The sequence below is a fragment of the Chiloscyllium plagiosum genome, unplaced genomic scaffold (genome assembly GCF_037043375.1).
Source record: "Chiloscyllium plagiosum isolate Xiang-an unplaced genomic scaffold, Cpla_swu_hap1 HiC_scaffold_7, whole genome shotgun sequence".
Classification (NCBI taxonomy): domain Eukaryota; kingdom Metazoa; phylum Chordata; class Chondrichthyes; order Orectolobiformes; family Hemiscylliidae; genus Chiloscyllium; species Chiloscyllium plagiosum.
In genome coordinates, this window is record NW_028270145.1 from 27194716 (window position 1) to 27207012 (window position 12297).

Here is a 12297-nt window from a genome sequence, read left to right on the forward strand (position 1 = left end):
CACATTAAAAGATTTTAACAGACACAAATGAGGGCATGAAAATAAAACAACACAAAATAAAATCACTTCTTAAAAACAAAAATTACAAAAAAACATTAAAATTTGGGACATACACCTGAGGTGAAGGTAGAAGCTGAAATAGCACAAACTAATTGATCAGTTAACAGCATTCCAAGACACATTCTTTGTTCATCAGACTTAATCAAATTGCAGTTAAATGTCCAGCTACGCATGATTGCTATTTGAAACCCTTTTAAAAGTGTTCATTGTGGGTGCAGGATAGCTGAAATGATTTGTGTTTGCAGTCTTTGGTTGTGTCCCACAATACAACCTGTGACAAACTTTAGGCTTTTGACACTAATTTGTTCATATGCAAAATCCTTCAGTTATGTCAGTTTCTGAAAAGTAATGAGGGTTCATTGTCAACCAAAACTGGTTCATTCCCTCAGTTCAAAAAGCAAATGATCTGGCGATCTGCCCAAGATTGTGCTTATGCAAATGCCTGCCCCTTTTACAGAGCACAGCATCAGTTTTTGACCTCGAGTGAATTTTATTTACTAACTAGGAGCTTTATAACTGGGTGCAAGCAGGAAATACAGGATGTCTTGCAATGAGTGTGGCATCGAGGAGTGCCAGCAAAACTGGAATCAACAGCTATCAGGGCAAACTTTCTGTTGATTGAAGTCATATTCTGCATAGAATGATGGTTGTGGTTGTTCAAGGTCAGTCATCTCTGCAGGAGTTCATCAGAGTAATGTCCTAGGCCCAATCATCTTCAGCTGCTTCATCACTGACCTTCCCTCCAGCATAAGGTCAGAAGTGGGGATATTTGCCAATTATTTATGATGTCCCATACCATTTGTGACTCCTCTGGACAATATCCATGCTTGGACTGACATGGCAAGTAATGACCATCTCCAATAAGAGACAATTTAGCCACCACCCTTTGATATTCAAAGAAATTACCATCACTGTTGCTATCACTGAATTCCCCACTATTAACATATTTGGGGTTACCATTGCGCAGAAACTTAATTGGACTTAACACATAAATACAGTGGCTACAAGAGTAGATCAGAGAGGCTAGGAATTCTGTGGTGAGTAACGCATGAACTGACTCCCCAAAGCCGGTCCATCATCTACAAGGCACAAGTCGGGAATACTCCCACTTGCCTGGATAGATGCAGCTCCAACAACACTCGAGGAACATGAAATCATCCAGGACAAAGCAGCCAGTTGATCGTCACCATGTCCACAAACATCCACTCCCTCCACCACGAATGCTCAGGAGCAAAGGTGTGTCCTATCTGCAAGATGCACTGCAGAAATTCATTTAAGATCCTTAAATGGCACCTTCCAATCTCATAACCACTTGCATTCAAAAGGGCAAGGGGAGCAGATACCTGGGAACACAACCACATCCCAGTTCCCCTTCAAGCCATCAGTCGCCACTCATCATTCTGACTTGGAAATGTGTTGCCATTCCTTCACTTGCTGGGTCAAAATCCTGGAATTCCCTCCCTAAAGGGCATTGTGGGTCAACTTATTGTGTGGACTGCAGTGGTTCAAGAAGGCAGCTCACCACGACCCTTTTCAAGGGCAACTTGGAATGACCAATAAATGCTGGCCAGCCAGCAATGCCTATATCCTGTGAATGAATTTAAAAAAAAATGCACAAGCATTTAAAACACTGTCAAACCACTGTGTGATGAAAGACAAAGCTGGTTATCACCCACTCTCACTTGGCATAAAAGTGAGCTGCTGCCTATTTATGGAGCGATTTTGTTTTTGAGACTTTAGAAGTCAGCTTATACACTGGCATCTACAATAAGTATTACAATCCAATGTTAAAAATCACACAACACCAGGTTATAGTCCAACAGGTTTAATTGGAAGCACACTAGCTTTCGGAGCGACGCTCCTTCATCAGGTGATCGTGACTATCGTGAATGTGATTTTTAACTTTGTACACTCCAGTCCAATACCGGCATCTCCAAATCATATTACAATCCAGGTTGGGATGATAGAAGTGTGGCAGCAAACTCCCAAAACCAGCAGTATGGTGAGATCGGTTTACCTCATAGGGTTGTTGTAGGACAAATGCAATACCATGGATTTTTAATGCCGACTTGAGAGGTAATGTGGGGCCCCATTTTAAGATTTAATCTGGAACACTGCATCTTATGCAATGCAACACCTGCTTAGAATGTCAGCCCAGATCCTTTTGTTCGTGGTGAGGACAAGCATTGATACTTAGCAGCTGAGGGGATGCTTTGCATCCAATTCAAATGTCTTGACACTGTTCCTTGATCAATGTGGGCTGTTCCTGTTGATATTTAAACAAGCGTTTGTTTCATCAAGAAATGACCGAGCTTGTACGGAATTGATTCGTGACTTGAATGCGATAATGTAGTGTTTAGTGTTTGACTGTTGCATAGAATTAAAAGATGCTTTTTGCAATCCCAACAATTGCCTATCCAGACTGGCTGTGTGAACGTGCCTGCAATATAAATGTCAGAAGGTAGAGATTTCAGAATTGTGAATGTCATGGAATATGTTAAGGATAAATTCCATCTGTTTGCATATAACTAATCTTTTTATTTTGTATATGCACTTGGAATTTTCAATACTCTTGGTAAATCTCCAATTCTTGCAAGTCTTCCTCGCCACCTCCAATATTCTCTCTTCGATTTGTTAATCACCTTTTAACCAGGAATTATGTTTTGCCATATTGTTAACTTTTTTTGTGGCAAAGTCAGTTTGCTGTGGAACTAAAGTTTGGCCATTGATTTTTATCAACCAACTGATTGAATTTTCTTTATAAAGAATTTTGCTGCCGATAGTAGGGTTCTGCAGTCACATAAAGTCATTAGACTCTGAATGGTAAGGAAATGCACATCAAGTCCTTTTTGTATGTATCTGAAGATAGGCCCAGGTCTGTCTTCCTCTGATGTGGAGGAGCCGGTGTTGGACTGGGCTAAACAAAGTTTAAAAATCACACAACACCAGGTTATTGTCCAACACGTTTATTTGAAAGTACAAGCATTCGAACCTGGTGTTGTGTGGTTTTTAACTTTTTCCTCCTCTGGTTTGAGGTCATATTATGATGTGAGGAGAAAGTGAGGTCTGCAGATGCTGGAGATCAAAGTTGAAACTTTATTGCTGGAACAGCACAGCAGGTCAGGCAGCATCCAGGGAACAGGAGATTCGACGTTTCGGGCACAGGCCCTTCTTCAGGAATGCCATATTATGATGTGGCATTCACACATCCTGTCAATCTCCAGTCTGTATGTGCACTTGCTAGGGCATGAGCAATTGAAAACTCATGAAAGCTGCTAAATAGCTAGTGATCCTGGGGTAAGACTTTCAGGAGAAATTTCTCACAATAACCCCTTTCCATTAAATGGAGATACATTAAAGAAAAAAAACAATGTTTATGACCCATTCTTTCCCATCACTTTGTGAGTTATTGTCTTAGAAACGATCTGCATTCTGGCACTCTGTCCTGTTCCAGGGGTGGGGAGAGTGATGAGCACACACCTCTAGAGAGGTGTCGTAGTGGTAATGTTACTAGATTAATAATCTTGAGTCATCAGCACTAATATTCTGCAAATGTACTCTTTAATTGTACACTTTTTTTACTGAATTTAAATTTAAACAAAAACTGGAATTGAAAGCTGGTCTAACTATGGCCATGTAACCATTGCCACTTGTTATAAATATATCCATTTGATTCACGAATGTCCTTTCAGGATGGAAATCTGCAATCCTGTGTGATCTGGCTACAGATGACTCCAGACTCTTAGCCATGTGGTTGACTCTGAAATGGCCTGGCAAGCTACTCTGTTCAAGGGCATATAGAGATGGTCAATTGAATGCTGCCCCAGCCAGCGGCACCCACATCCCTTGAACAAATTTGAAAAAAGGCTCAAAATCTGGCAGCCATTACTGTTTCCCAGACCACACTGTTAATCACTCTGACCTCCAGTCTCCACAGTCCGTGGGATGAAGTATCCATTTGAATGAAGGAGGTATTTCACATTAATGTGGTCATAGCATGGATTGCAAGGCCTTAACAACAGTTGCATTTTTGAAGCTGCTGCAGGAATGGAGAAATGACCCATTTTAAGGTATCCTCTACCAACCGCCAACCACCACCAACAATCATCACCAGGCCTCTCAGTTGCCTGGAGGACCTGCTATTGGAACTCAGGAGCTACAATGAGGTAAGCTCCAAGGGCCAAGAGGAAGTCAGCGAGCTCTACAGACTAGATACTGCACACCAAGTGAATTGAGAGCATCATGATGCAATGACTGGTGAATGGTGGCAGCCCCATGCTAATTGGCCCAGTGTTCCGTTAAATAGCGATGCTCCAGGCTACACATCATTCAGCTCCATACATATCTGTCTCTGCTGCCCGTCAATGGCAGGCACCTTCTCAGTACGGGCAATGGGTTTCTACCTTCTAACTTGTTGCAAAAGGCTATGGATTTTAGTCAGTTGGTTTCCCTGAAAAGAGTCGTCTTGGTGTGCTGATTTGGTAGCCCTGGTAAGGTTCAGACAAAGTGAGGAACTCGTGCAATGTGGGAAAGGAGGGGTACTTTTTGTAATGGCTCAATTGCTTTCCTGCTGAACCCACAAGGATTCCCTGCTGGAATTGCATTGTACCTGGGGAGAGGGCGAGGTTACACCAGGATCCTGACCCAACACCATTTTGTGGGACTTTCACAGTTTGCATTTTTCAAAACCCAGATTCATTGGGCTTGTGCATGCTACATATTTAGGGTGCACTCATAAGATCTGCATGGTGCTGTACTGTCTAATGTTGAAAACTTTTGCTTCTTAATATTTAACAATTATCTGTGCTGTTTCAACAGACTTCATCAGAGTCTCACCTTGTAGACAAGACTTGCATTTATGTAGGGCTTATCATAATTTCAGAATATCTCCTTGTTTTTATAGCCAAGGAAATACCATTTTTTTAAAAGCCATTGTTGCAAAGATAGGGAATGTTGCAACCAGTTTGCACTCAGTTGGATCCCATGGACAACCATGTGATAGTACCCAGAAAGTCTGTGTGTGATATTTTTTTTAATGGATAGATAGGAAAGCAGGAGGCCTTCACAGGTATTTTTTGTATTTTTTTAGATTACTTAGTGTGGAAACAGGCCCTTCGGCCCAACAAGTCCATACTGACCCTCCAAAGAGCAACCCACCCAGACCCATTTCCTCTACTTTTACCCATTCTACTAATGCTATGGGCAATTTAGCATTGCCAATTCACCTAACCTGCACATCTTTGGTCTGTGGGAGGAAACCGGAGCACCCGGAGGAAACCCACGCTGACACTGGGAGACACACACACAGTTGCCCGAGGCAGGAATTGAACCGGGTCTTTGGCTCTGTCAGGCAGTAGTGCTAACCACTGTGCCACCGTGCCGCCCCGTTTGTCGGGGATCCTTTTATATCTACCTAAGGAGGAAGGCAGAGCCTTGGATTAATATCCCATCTGAACAATGGCCATTCTGACAGTTTTGTGCTTTCCCTGAAGAGTCTGCATATATCAGCCATTTGTGTGGAATTCCATTATGGAACCTTCGAACAGAGCAGTAGCTCACTTTGCCACAGCTCTTTACAAAAAGATTAGTTGCATATTTGGTTTGAGAGTTGTTCTCAAGGTAGACATTATCTTTGAACTGTCATCCACAGCAACATTGTATCTTTATTTATAGTCTACCGCAGACCACTCTGATGATAATGGATGGACCCATTTCATTCCAAGATAGGTTAGGCAGCCTAGTGATGCGAACAAGAACAAAGAACAATACAGCACAGGAACAAGCCCTGCACCCCTCCAAGCCTACGCCACCACATTTTGCCCTTCCATACAAAAACAGTCTTCACTTACAGGATCCGTATCCCTCTATTCCTTTCCGAATCATGCATTTGTCTAGGTGCTTCTTGAATGCTGCTATTGTGTCTGCTTCCACCATCTCCTCTGGCAACGTGTTTCAGGTACTCACCATCCTTTGTGTGAAAAACTTGTCTTGCACATCTTCTTTAAGCTAGCACCCCCAGCCCTGCACTAGAACCTGTCCCCCCTAGTATTTGAGCCCTCCATCCTGGGAAAAAGCCTCATGCAAAAGTTAACCTTTATACAAGGAAAGTTTAGGTTCTTGATTTCTCAACAGTGCTTTCTTTAATCTCTTTTCCTAATAATTATTTACTTGGAACTTAGCAATTTTTGAAGTGGTCCTTTTTTATTTTCCTGCCTAGGGATAGGATGGAATGTGGGGGAATCTTCTATCTAACGCTGATCCGTGTACAACCTGATGCAGTAGTCTTCATTTCAATACAGAGAGTTGTATTTCTATCATGTTTACCTTTAACTGGTTACTGTTCAAATGTTAGTTAATTTTTAACTCCCAATCTCTTAGATTATGTGCAGCTTCCTGTGTCCTTCACACACACCCCTCCGCCCACAGGGAAGCAGACTATAAACATGCTTGTAGTGCCTATAAATACGCAGCAGTTCAAATGGCTTTGAGCTGTGGTATGATTTTAAGATGCTCTCGTCCTTTGTTGCATTGTTTAGCAGCACATGCCCACTAGCGATGGGTTGTGAAAGATCGAGACATGTGAGGCAATGTTAGTTAGCTAGCGTTGGATTGTAAAGATTTGTGATGTGAGGGATCTTGCCAACATGGAGCATCCGGATCAAATTGATGCTTGCAAGAATTGCAATGAAGAATATCTGGCAATGCTGGTAAAGAAAGGTGAGGCTAAATAATTAGTTCTGTCCTAGATGTAGAAAGCTAAATCAATTTCTAAAAATTGTTTGCCTTTTAGGATAATTATGGCAATGTTAAGAGTAGTCAAAGGATGTGTGATTAACATTTTTGCTGCTTAACTTAGACAGCATACTAGATTATGAATGATTCTCTGTCTTAACTGAACTCGCACTTTGAGCATATTCTGGCAGCCTCCCAGCTTTAAATTCTTCAGCGGCTGCAATGTACTCTGTTATTCTAAGGTGACCTTGGTGGCTTTCACTCTGTTTAACCCAGCAGAGTGACATTGTGGTTGGTCGGCCCTGGTTTTGAAACTTGCCTACATTGTGCATCACTTTCCAGATTTCTCTTAATTAGCTCAAGAATTCACTGCTAGGATCATGTTCAAATAACGTCCAAAATCGGTGAGTGGTGAAAGAAATAGACCTGATAAGGGTTTAAGGTGAATAGGTTGAAAGGGATGTTTTAATTTTAGTCTACATTGTAGTAGTAAAATATCCTACAAAACGTGGTTTTATGAATGAATGAAACAGATGTTATAGTGAACAATGGGTTATGAATGAATGGGAATCCAGTATTAATGAATATGGCAAGCTGGTGAGTGAGTTAGTAAAGATAACCTCTCTCACAACATGGGAGTATGTATTCTTTCAATTAGTGATTCCTATTAAACAAGATTGACATTCCTTCACACCTGAGAATCCCAAGAACAGGAAATTGCAGTCTCTAACACTTTGAGCATGTTAAACATTCCAAGACTCCTTTTGACACATCTTTCAGACCTTTGACTTCTGATATCTAGAAGTGATGTGGAAGTGCCGGTGTTGGACTGCGGTGGATAATGTTGGAAATCAGACAACACCAGGTTATGGTCCAACAGGGTTTATTTGAAAGCACAAACTTTCAGCGCACTGTTTCTTTGTCAGATAGCTAGTGGGGCAGGATCATAGAACACAGAATTTATAGTGTAAGATCAAAGTGTCATATATCTGATGCAATATATTGAACAACCTAGACAGCTGCTAAGTCTTTAATCACTTAGAATGGGGATGCAAGTTTGTATTGATTAAAACGTAAATCCCAGAACTACTTTCAAGTTACAGTCCTGAGATAACTTAAGATTTTATGAGTGAATTAAAAAAAAGGGACATTTCAGCTCAGACAAAACATTAAAGGTGTGAGATTAGAGTCTGTCTGTATCCCAACCTTGTGTCACACTGGTTCTATTTTCAAAGTAAGAATTTATAAAATGTCACATTGACTGATTACCTATAGATTGTGGGCCATTTGAACAAAATAGAAGTGGATAGAGAAGTGCTTCGAGCTGTTGACAGCTTAATACAGTCCAGCTTCTGTGACAGGCACAGAAATTCCTGTTATCACCTATCCCCAAAAGAAGCCACTTGTGATTAAAGTTTTCACTCTTATTTTGTATATTGTTAATAGGGGAAACAAAAAACTTGGCCAAAGAGAAATTTCATTAAGTATCTTAAAGGAAGAAAGTGGAGCGTTGGAGAGTGTGAGGAGGACAATCCGAAGCTTAGTGGCTAGGCAACTGAAAGTGAAAGAATTTAAAATTGTGTAGAGTTTTATAGGTTTGTGAGACTCCTGTGCCCAAAATGACTGATTGCCCTGTTACATGCATGGTGATAGGCATAAGAAACAGGAGTAGGCCCCTCAAGCCTGTTTCACTCTTCAAGAGGATCATGGCTGATCAAACAGTCCTTACATCCTCTTTCATCATAACCCTTGATCAAGAATCTACACATATACAGGGACTCTGTGAAAAGGAGTTCCAAAGACACTCAACTCTGAGAGAAGAAATTCCTTCTCATTCTCAGTCTTAAATTGGCACTTCTTATTCTGAGATTATACCTTCTGGTCCTAGACTCTCCCAGGAGTGGAAAAATCCTTTCTGCATTTAATCCATCGAGCCCCTTAAGAATCTGACATGTTTCAATGATGTTTCAAACTCTTCAGAAAACCCATTTTATAAGCATTTTCAAATATTAATTCCAAGTAATTGAAAATCTTAATGTATTCATCTTGAATACACATTCACGATCATTTAAAATTATATACAATCTTTTATTTTGGCATAAAAACTGAAAATAATGAGAATCTCACTGAGCGCAAAGAAGTGAGAATCCAGAGAAAGTATATTCCTGTCAGGGTGAAAGGAAAGGCTGGTAGGTATAGGGAATGCTGGATGACTAAAGAAGTTGAGGGTTCGGTTAAGAAAAAGAAGGAAGCATATGTAAGGTATAGACAGGATAGATCGAGTGAATCCTTAGAGTACAAAGGAAGTAGGAGTATACTTAAGAGGGAAATCAGGAGGGCAAAAACGGGACATGGCAAATAGAATTAAGGAGAATCCAAAGAGTTTTTACAAATGCATTAAGGACAAAAGGGTAACTAGGGAGAGAATAGGGCCCCTCAAAGATCAGCAAGGCGGCCTTTGTGTGGAGCCACACAAAATGGGGGAGATACTAAATGAGTATTTTGCATCAGTATTTACTGTGGAAAATGATATGGAAGATATAGACTGTAGGGAAATAGATGGTGATATCTTGAAAAATGTCCATATTACAGAGGAGGAAGTGCTGGATGTCTTGAAATGGGTAAAGGTGGATAAATCCCCAGGACCTGATCAGGTGTACCCTAGAACTCTGGGAAGCTAGAGAAGTGATTGCTGGGCCTCTTGCTGAGATATTTGTATCGTCAATAGTCACAGGAGATGTGCTGGAGGTTGGCTAATGTGTGCCACTGTTTAAGGAGGGTGGTAAGGACAAGCCAGGGATCTATAGACCAGTGAGCCTGACGTCGGTGGTGGGCAAGTTGTTCGAGGGAATCCTGAGGGACAGGATGTACATGTATTTGGAAAGGCAAGGACTGATTAGGGTTAGTCAACATGGTTTTATGCGTGGGAAATCATGTCTCACAAACTTGATTGAGTTTTTTGAAGAAGTAACAAAGAGGATTGATGAGGGCAGAGCGGTAGATGTGATCTATATGGCCTTCAGTAAGGCATTCGACAAGATTCCCCATGGGAGACTGGTTAGCAAGGTTAGATCTCACGGAATTCAGGAAGAAATAGCCATTTGGATACAGAACTGGCTCAAAGGTTGAAGACAGAGGGTTGTTTTTCAGACTGGAGGCCTGTGACCAGTGGAGTGCCACAAGAATCGGTGCTGGGTCCTCTACCTTTTGTCATTTACATAAATGATTTGGATGTGAGCATAAGAGGTATGGTTGGTAAGTTTTCGGATGACACCAAAATTGGAGGTGTAGTGGACAGTGAAGAGGGTTACCTCAGATTACAACAGGATCTTGACCAGATGGGCCAATGGGCTGAGAAGTGACAGATACACTTTAATTGAGATAAAAGGTGCTGCATTTTGGGAAAGCAAATCTTAGCAGGACTTATAAACTTAATGGTAAGTTCCTAGGGAATGTTGCTGAACAAAGAGACCTTGGAGTGTAGATTCATAGCTCCTTGAAAGTGGAGTCGCAGGTAGATAGGATAGTGAAGAAGGCGTTTGGTATGCTTTCCTTTATTGGTCAGAGTATGGAGTACAGGAGTTGGAAAGTCATGTTGCGGCTGTACAGAACATTGGTTACGCCACTGTTGGAATATTGCGTGCAATTCTGGTCGTCTTCCTATCGGAAAGATGTTGTGAAACTTGAAAGGGTTCAGAAAAGATTTACAAGGATGTTGCCAGGGTTGGAGGATTTGAGCTATGGGGAGAGGATGAACAGGCTGGGGCTGTTTTTCCTGGAGGCTGAGGGGTGACCTTATAGAGGTTTACAAAATTATGAGGGGCATGGACAGGGTAAACTGGCAAAGTCTTTTCCTTGGGGTCTGGGAGTCCATAACTAGTGGGCATAGATTTAGGGTGAGAGGGGAAAAATATGAAAGAGACCTAAGGGGCAACATTTTCACGCAGAGGGTGGTACATGTATGGAATGAGCTGCCAGAGGAAGTGGTGGAGGCTGATACAATTGCAACATTTAAGAGGCATTTGGATGGGTATATGAATAGGAAGGGTTTGGAGGGATATGGGCTGGGTGCTGGCAGGTGGGACTAGATTGGGTTGGGATATCTGGTCAGCATGGATGGGTTGGACCAAAGGGTCTGTTTCCATGCTGTACGTCTCTATGACTCTATGACTCTCAGTGCAGTGCTGTGCCCTATTATAACGCAATAGTAATTTCTCAAAAGTCGCATTTTGGCTAACCTGCTTCATATAGCTTTAGACTCAGACTCTGAATTGTCCAATTACTTTACAAATTGCATGTTGATTTCGGATCATCGAGCATTTTTCATTATACAATCAATGTAGGCGTTGATACAGGTACATAGTACACACAATATTTAGTATTTGATCTTTGTTCAGAGTCCTACAGGTTTAGCAATACAAGTGTGAACAAACTTGATATGAGGATGTTGTTTGTTTACAGGACGAGGTCAAAGACCTTGTTTCATGATATTATAGATAAAAGAGCCTATTTAGTATTTGAATCAAGTTCTCGGGTGATGTACTGGATTGTAAGCCTGGCCGTATCAGGTTTGGCTGGACCTTAATGGAGTTGTATTTATATTGCACTAAGTCTGCTGAACCATCATTTTCGATGGCTGCAGTCACCTGCCGACTCTAACTGAAAATTCCCATCCTCATGTTAGCATACCTGCCTTGATCCCATCCTTCTGTACTTTTGTTAACCTGCTGCACAACGTCAATCCTGTCTGAATTTTCTCTTCCTCCAATTCTCAACTTGCGCATTCCAGCCCTTTGAAACGTTACCACTGCGTACCGCATCTCCATCTCTCCTTAAAACCCACCCCTTTATTCTGGTCATTCGATCTATTAGATCCTCCTTTTGGATTTAGGTCCATATTTTATTTGCTGTCTAAGGCAGTCTTGCACTGTTTCTGCATTCAAGGCTGTATTTAAATGTGAGTTATTGTTAGTCTTGTTCCAAAGGTGTAATAGAGTTTGTTTTGACTTATTAAGTTAATGAGTTCAAAGACTTTGGAAATTCCAAGGCCCAGCATAAACTATGGTCTGTATTTGTTTTTGAAATTTGAACTTCATTTTCTGTTTTTAAAGCATCCAGGCTTGCATCCAAAAATTCAAATAACATTCATTGTAAACTTCTACATCGAAGAAGCAAAATACTCAGACTTATCTTTATTTTAATCTGGGTGCTGACCCAAACAAGCAAACGAAGACTTGTGTTTATATAGTGCCTCTCACAACTTCAGGATGTTGCTGAAGTGCTTAAAGAATGCTACAAGCAAAATCACACCAATAGCAATGAAGGAAATGAATAGAAAAAAGTTTTTGTTTCTTTGTGATATTGTCTGTTAACTGTTGGCCAAGATACTGGGGAGAGCAAATCCTCCTCCTCTTTGAAAAGTGATATCATTGGGATCCTTTAGGTCCACTTGGTGTTTTGTTTAAAATACGGTCTGCCTAACAGTGCAGCACCAGAACTATCAGC

General features: G+C 41.2%; 1 protein-coding gene across 2 annotated transcripts in view; it reads left to right on the top strand.

Annotated features, from left to right (window-relative positions):
• Window positions 1–12297, top strand: part of LOC122551412 (trafficking kinesin-binding protein 2) — an 83987-nt gene that overhangs the window by 39318 nt on the left and 32372 nt on the right. The window contains exon 1 of one of the 2 annotated variants that reach the window (XM_043693260.2): window positions 6566–6777. The exons of the other annotated variant lie outside the window; for it this stretch is intronic. Within the exon in view, the coding sequence (XP_043549195.2) occupies window positions 6705–6777 (73 nt within the window). The 5' untranslated portion in view covers window positions 6566–6704. Of the gene's footprint in view, window positions 1–6565; window positions 6778–12297 lie in introns of those variants that run through there. 2 annotated transcript variants of the gene reach the window in all.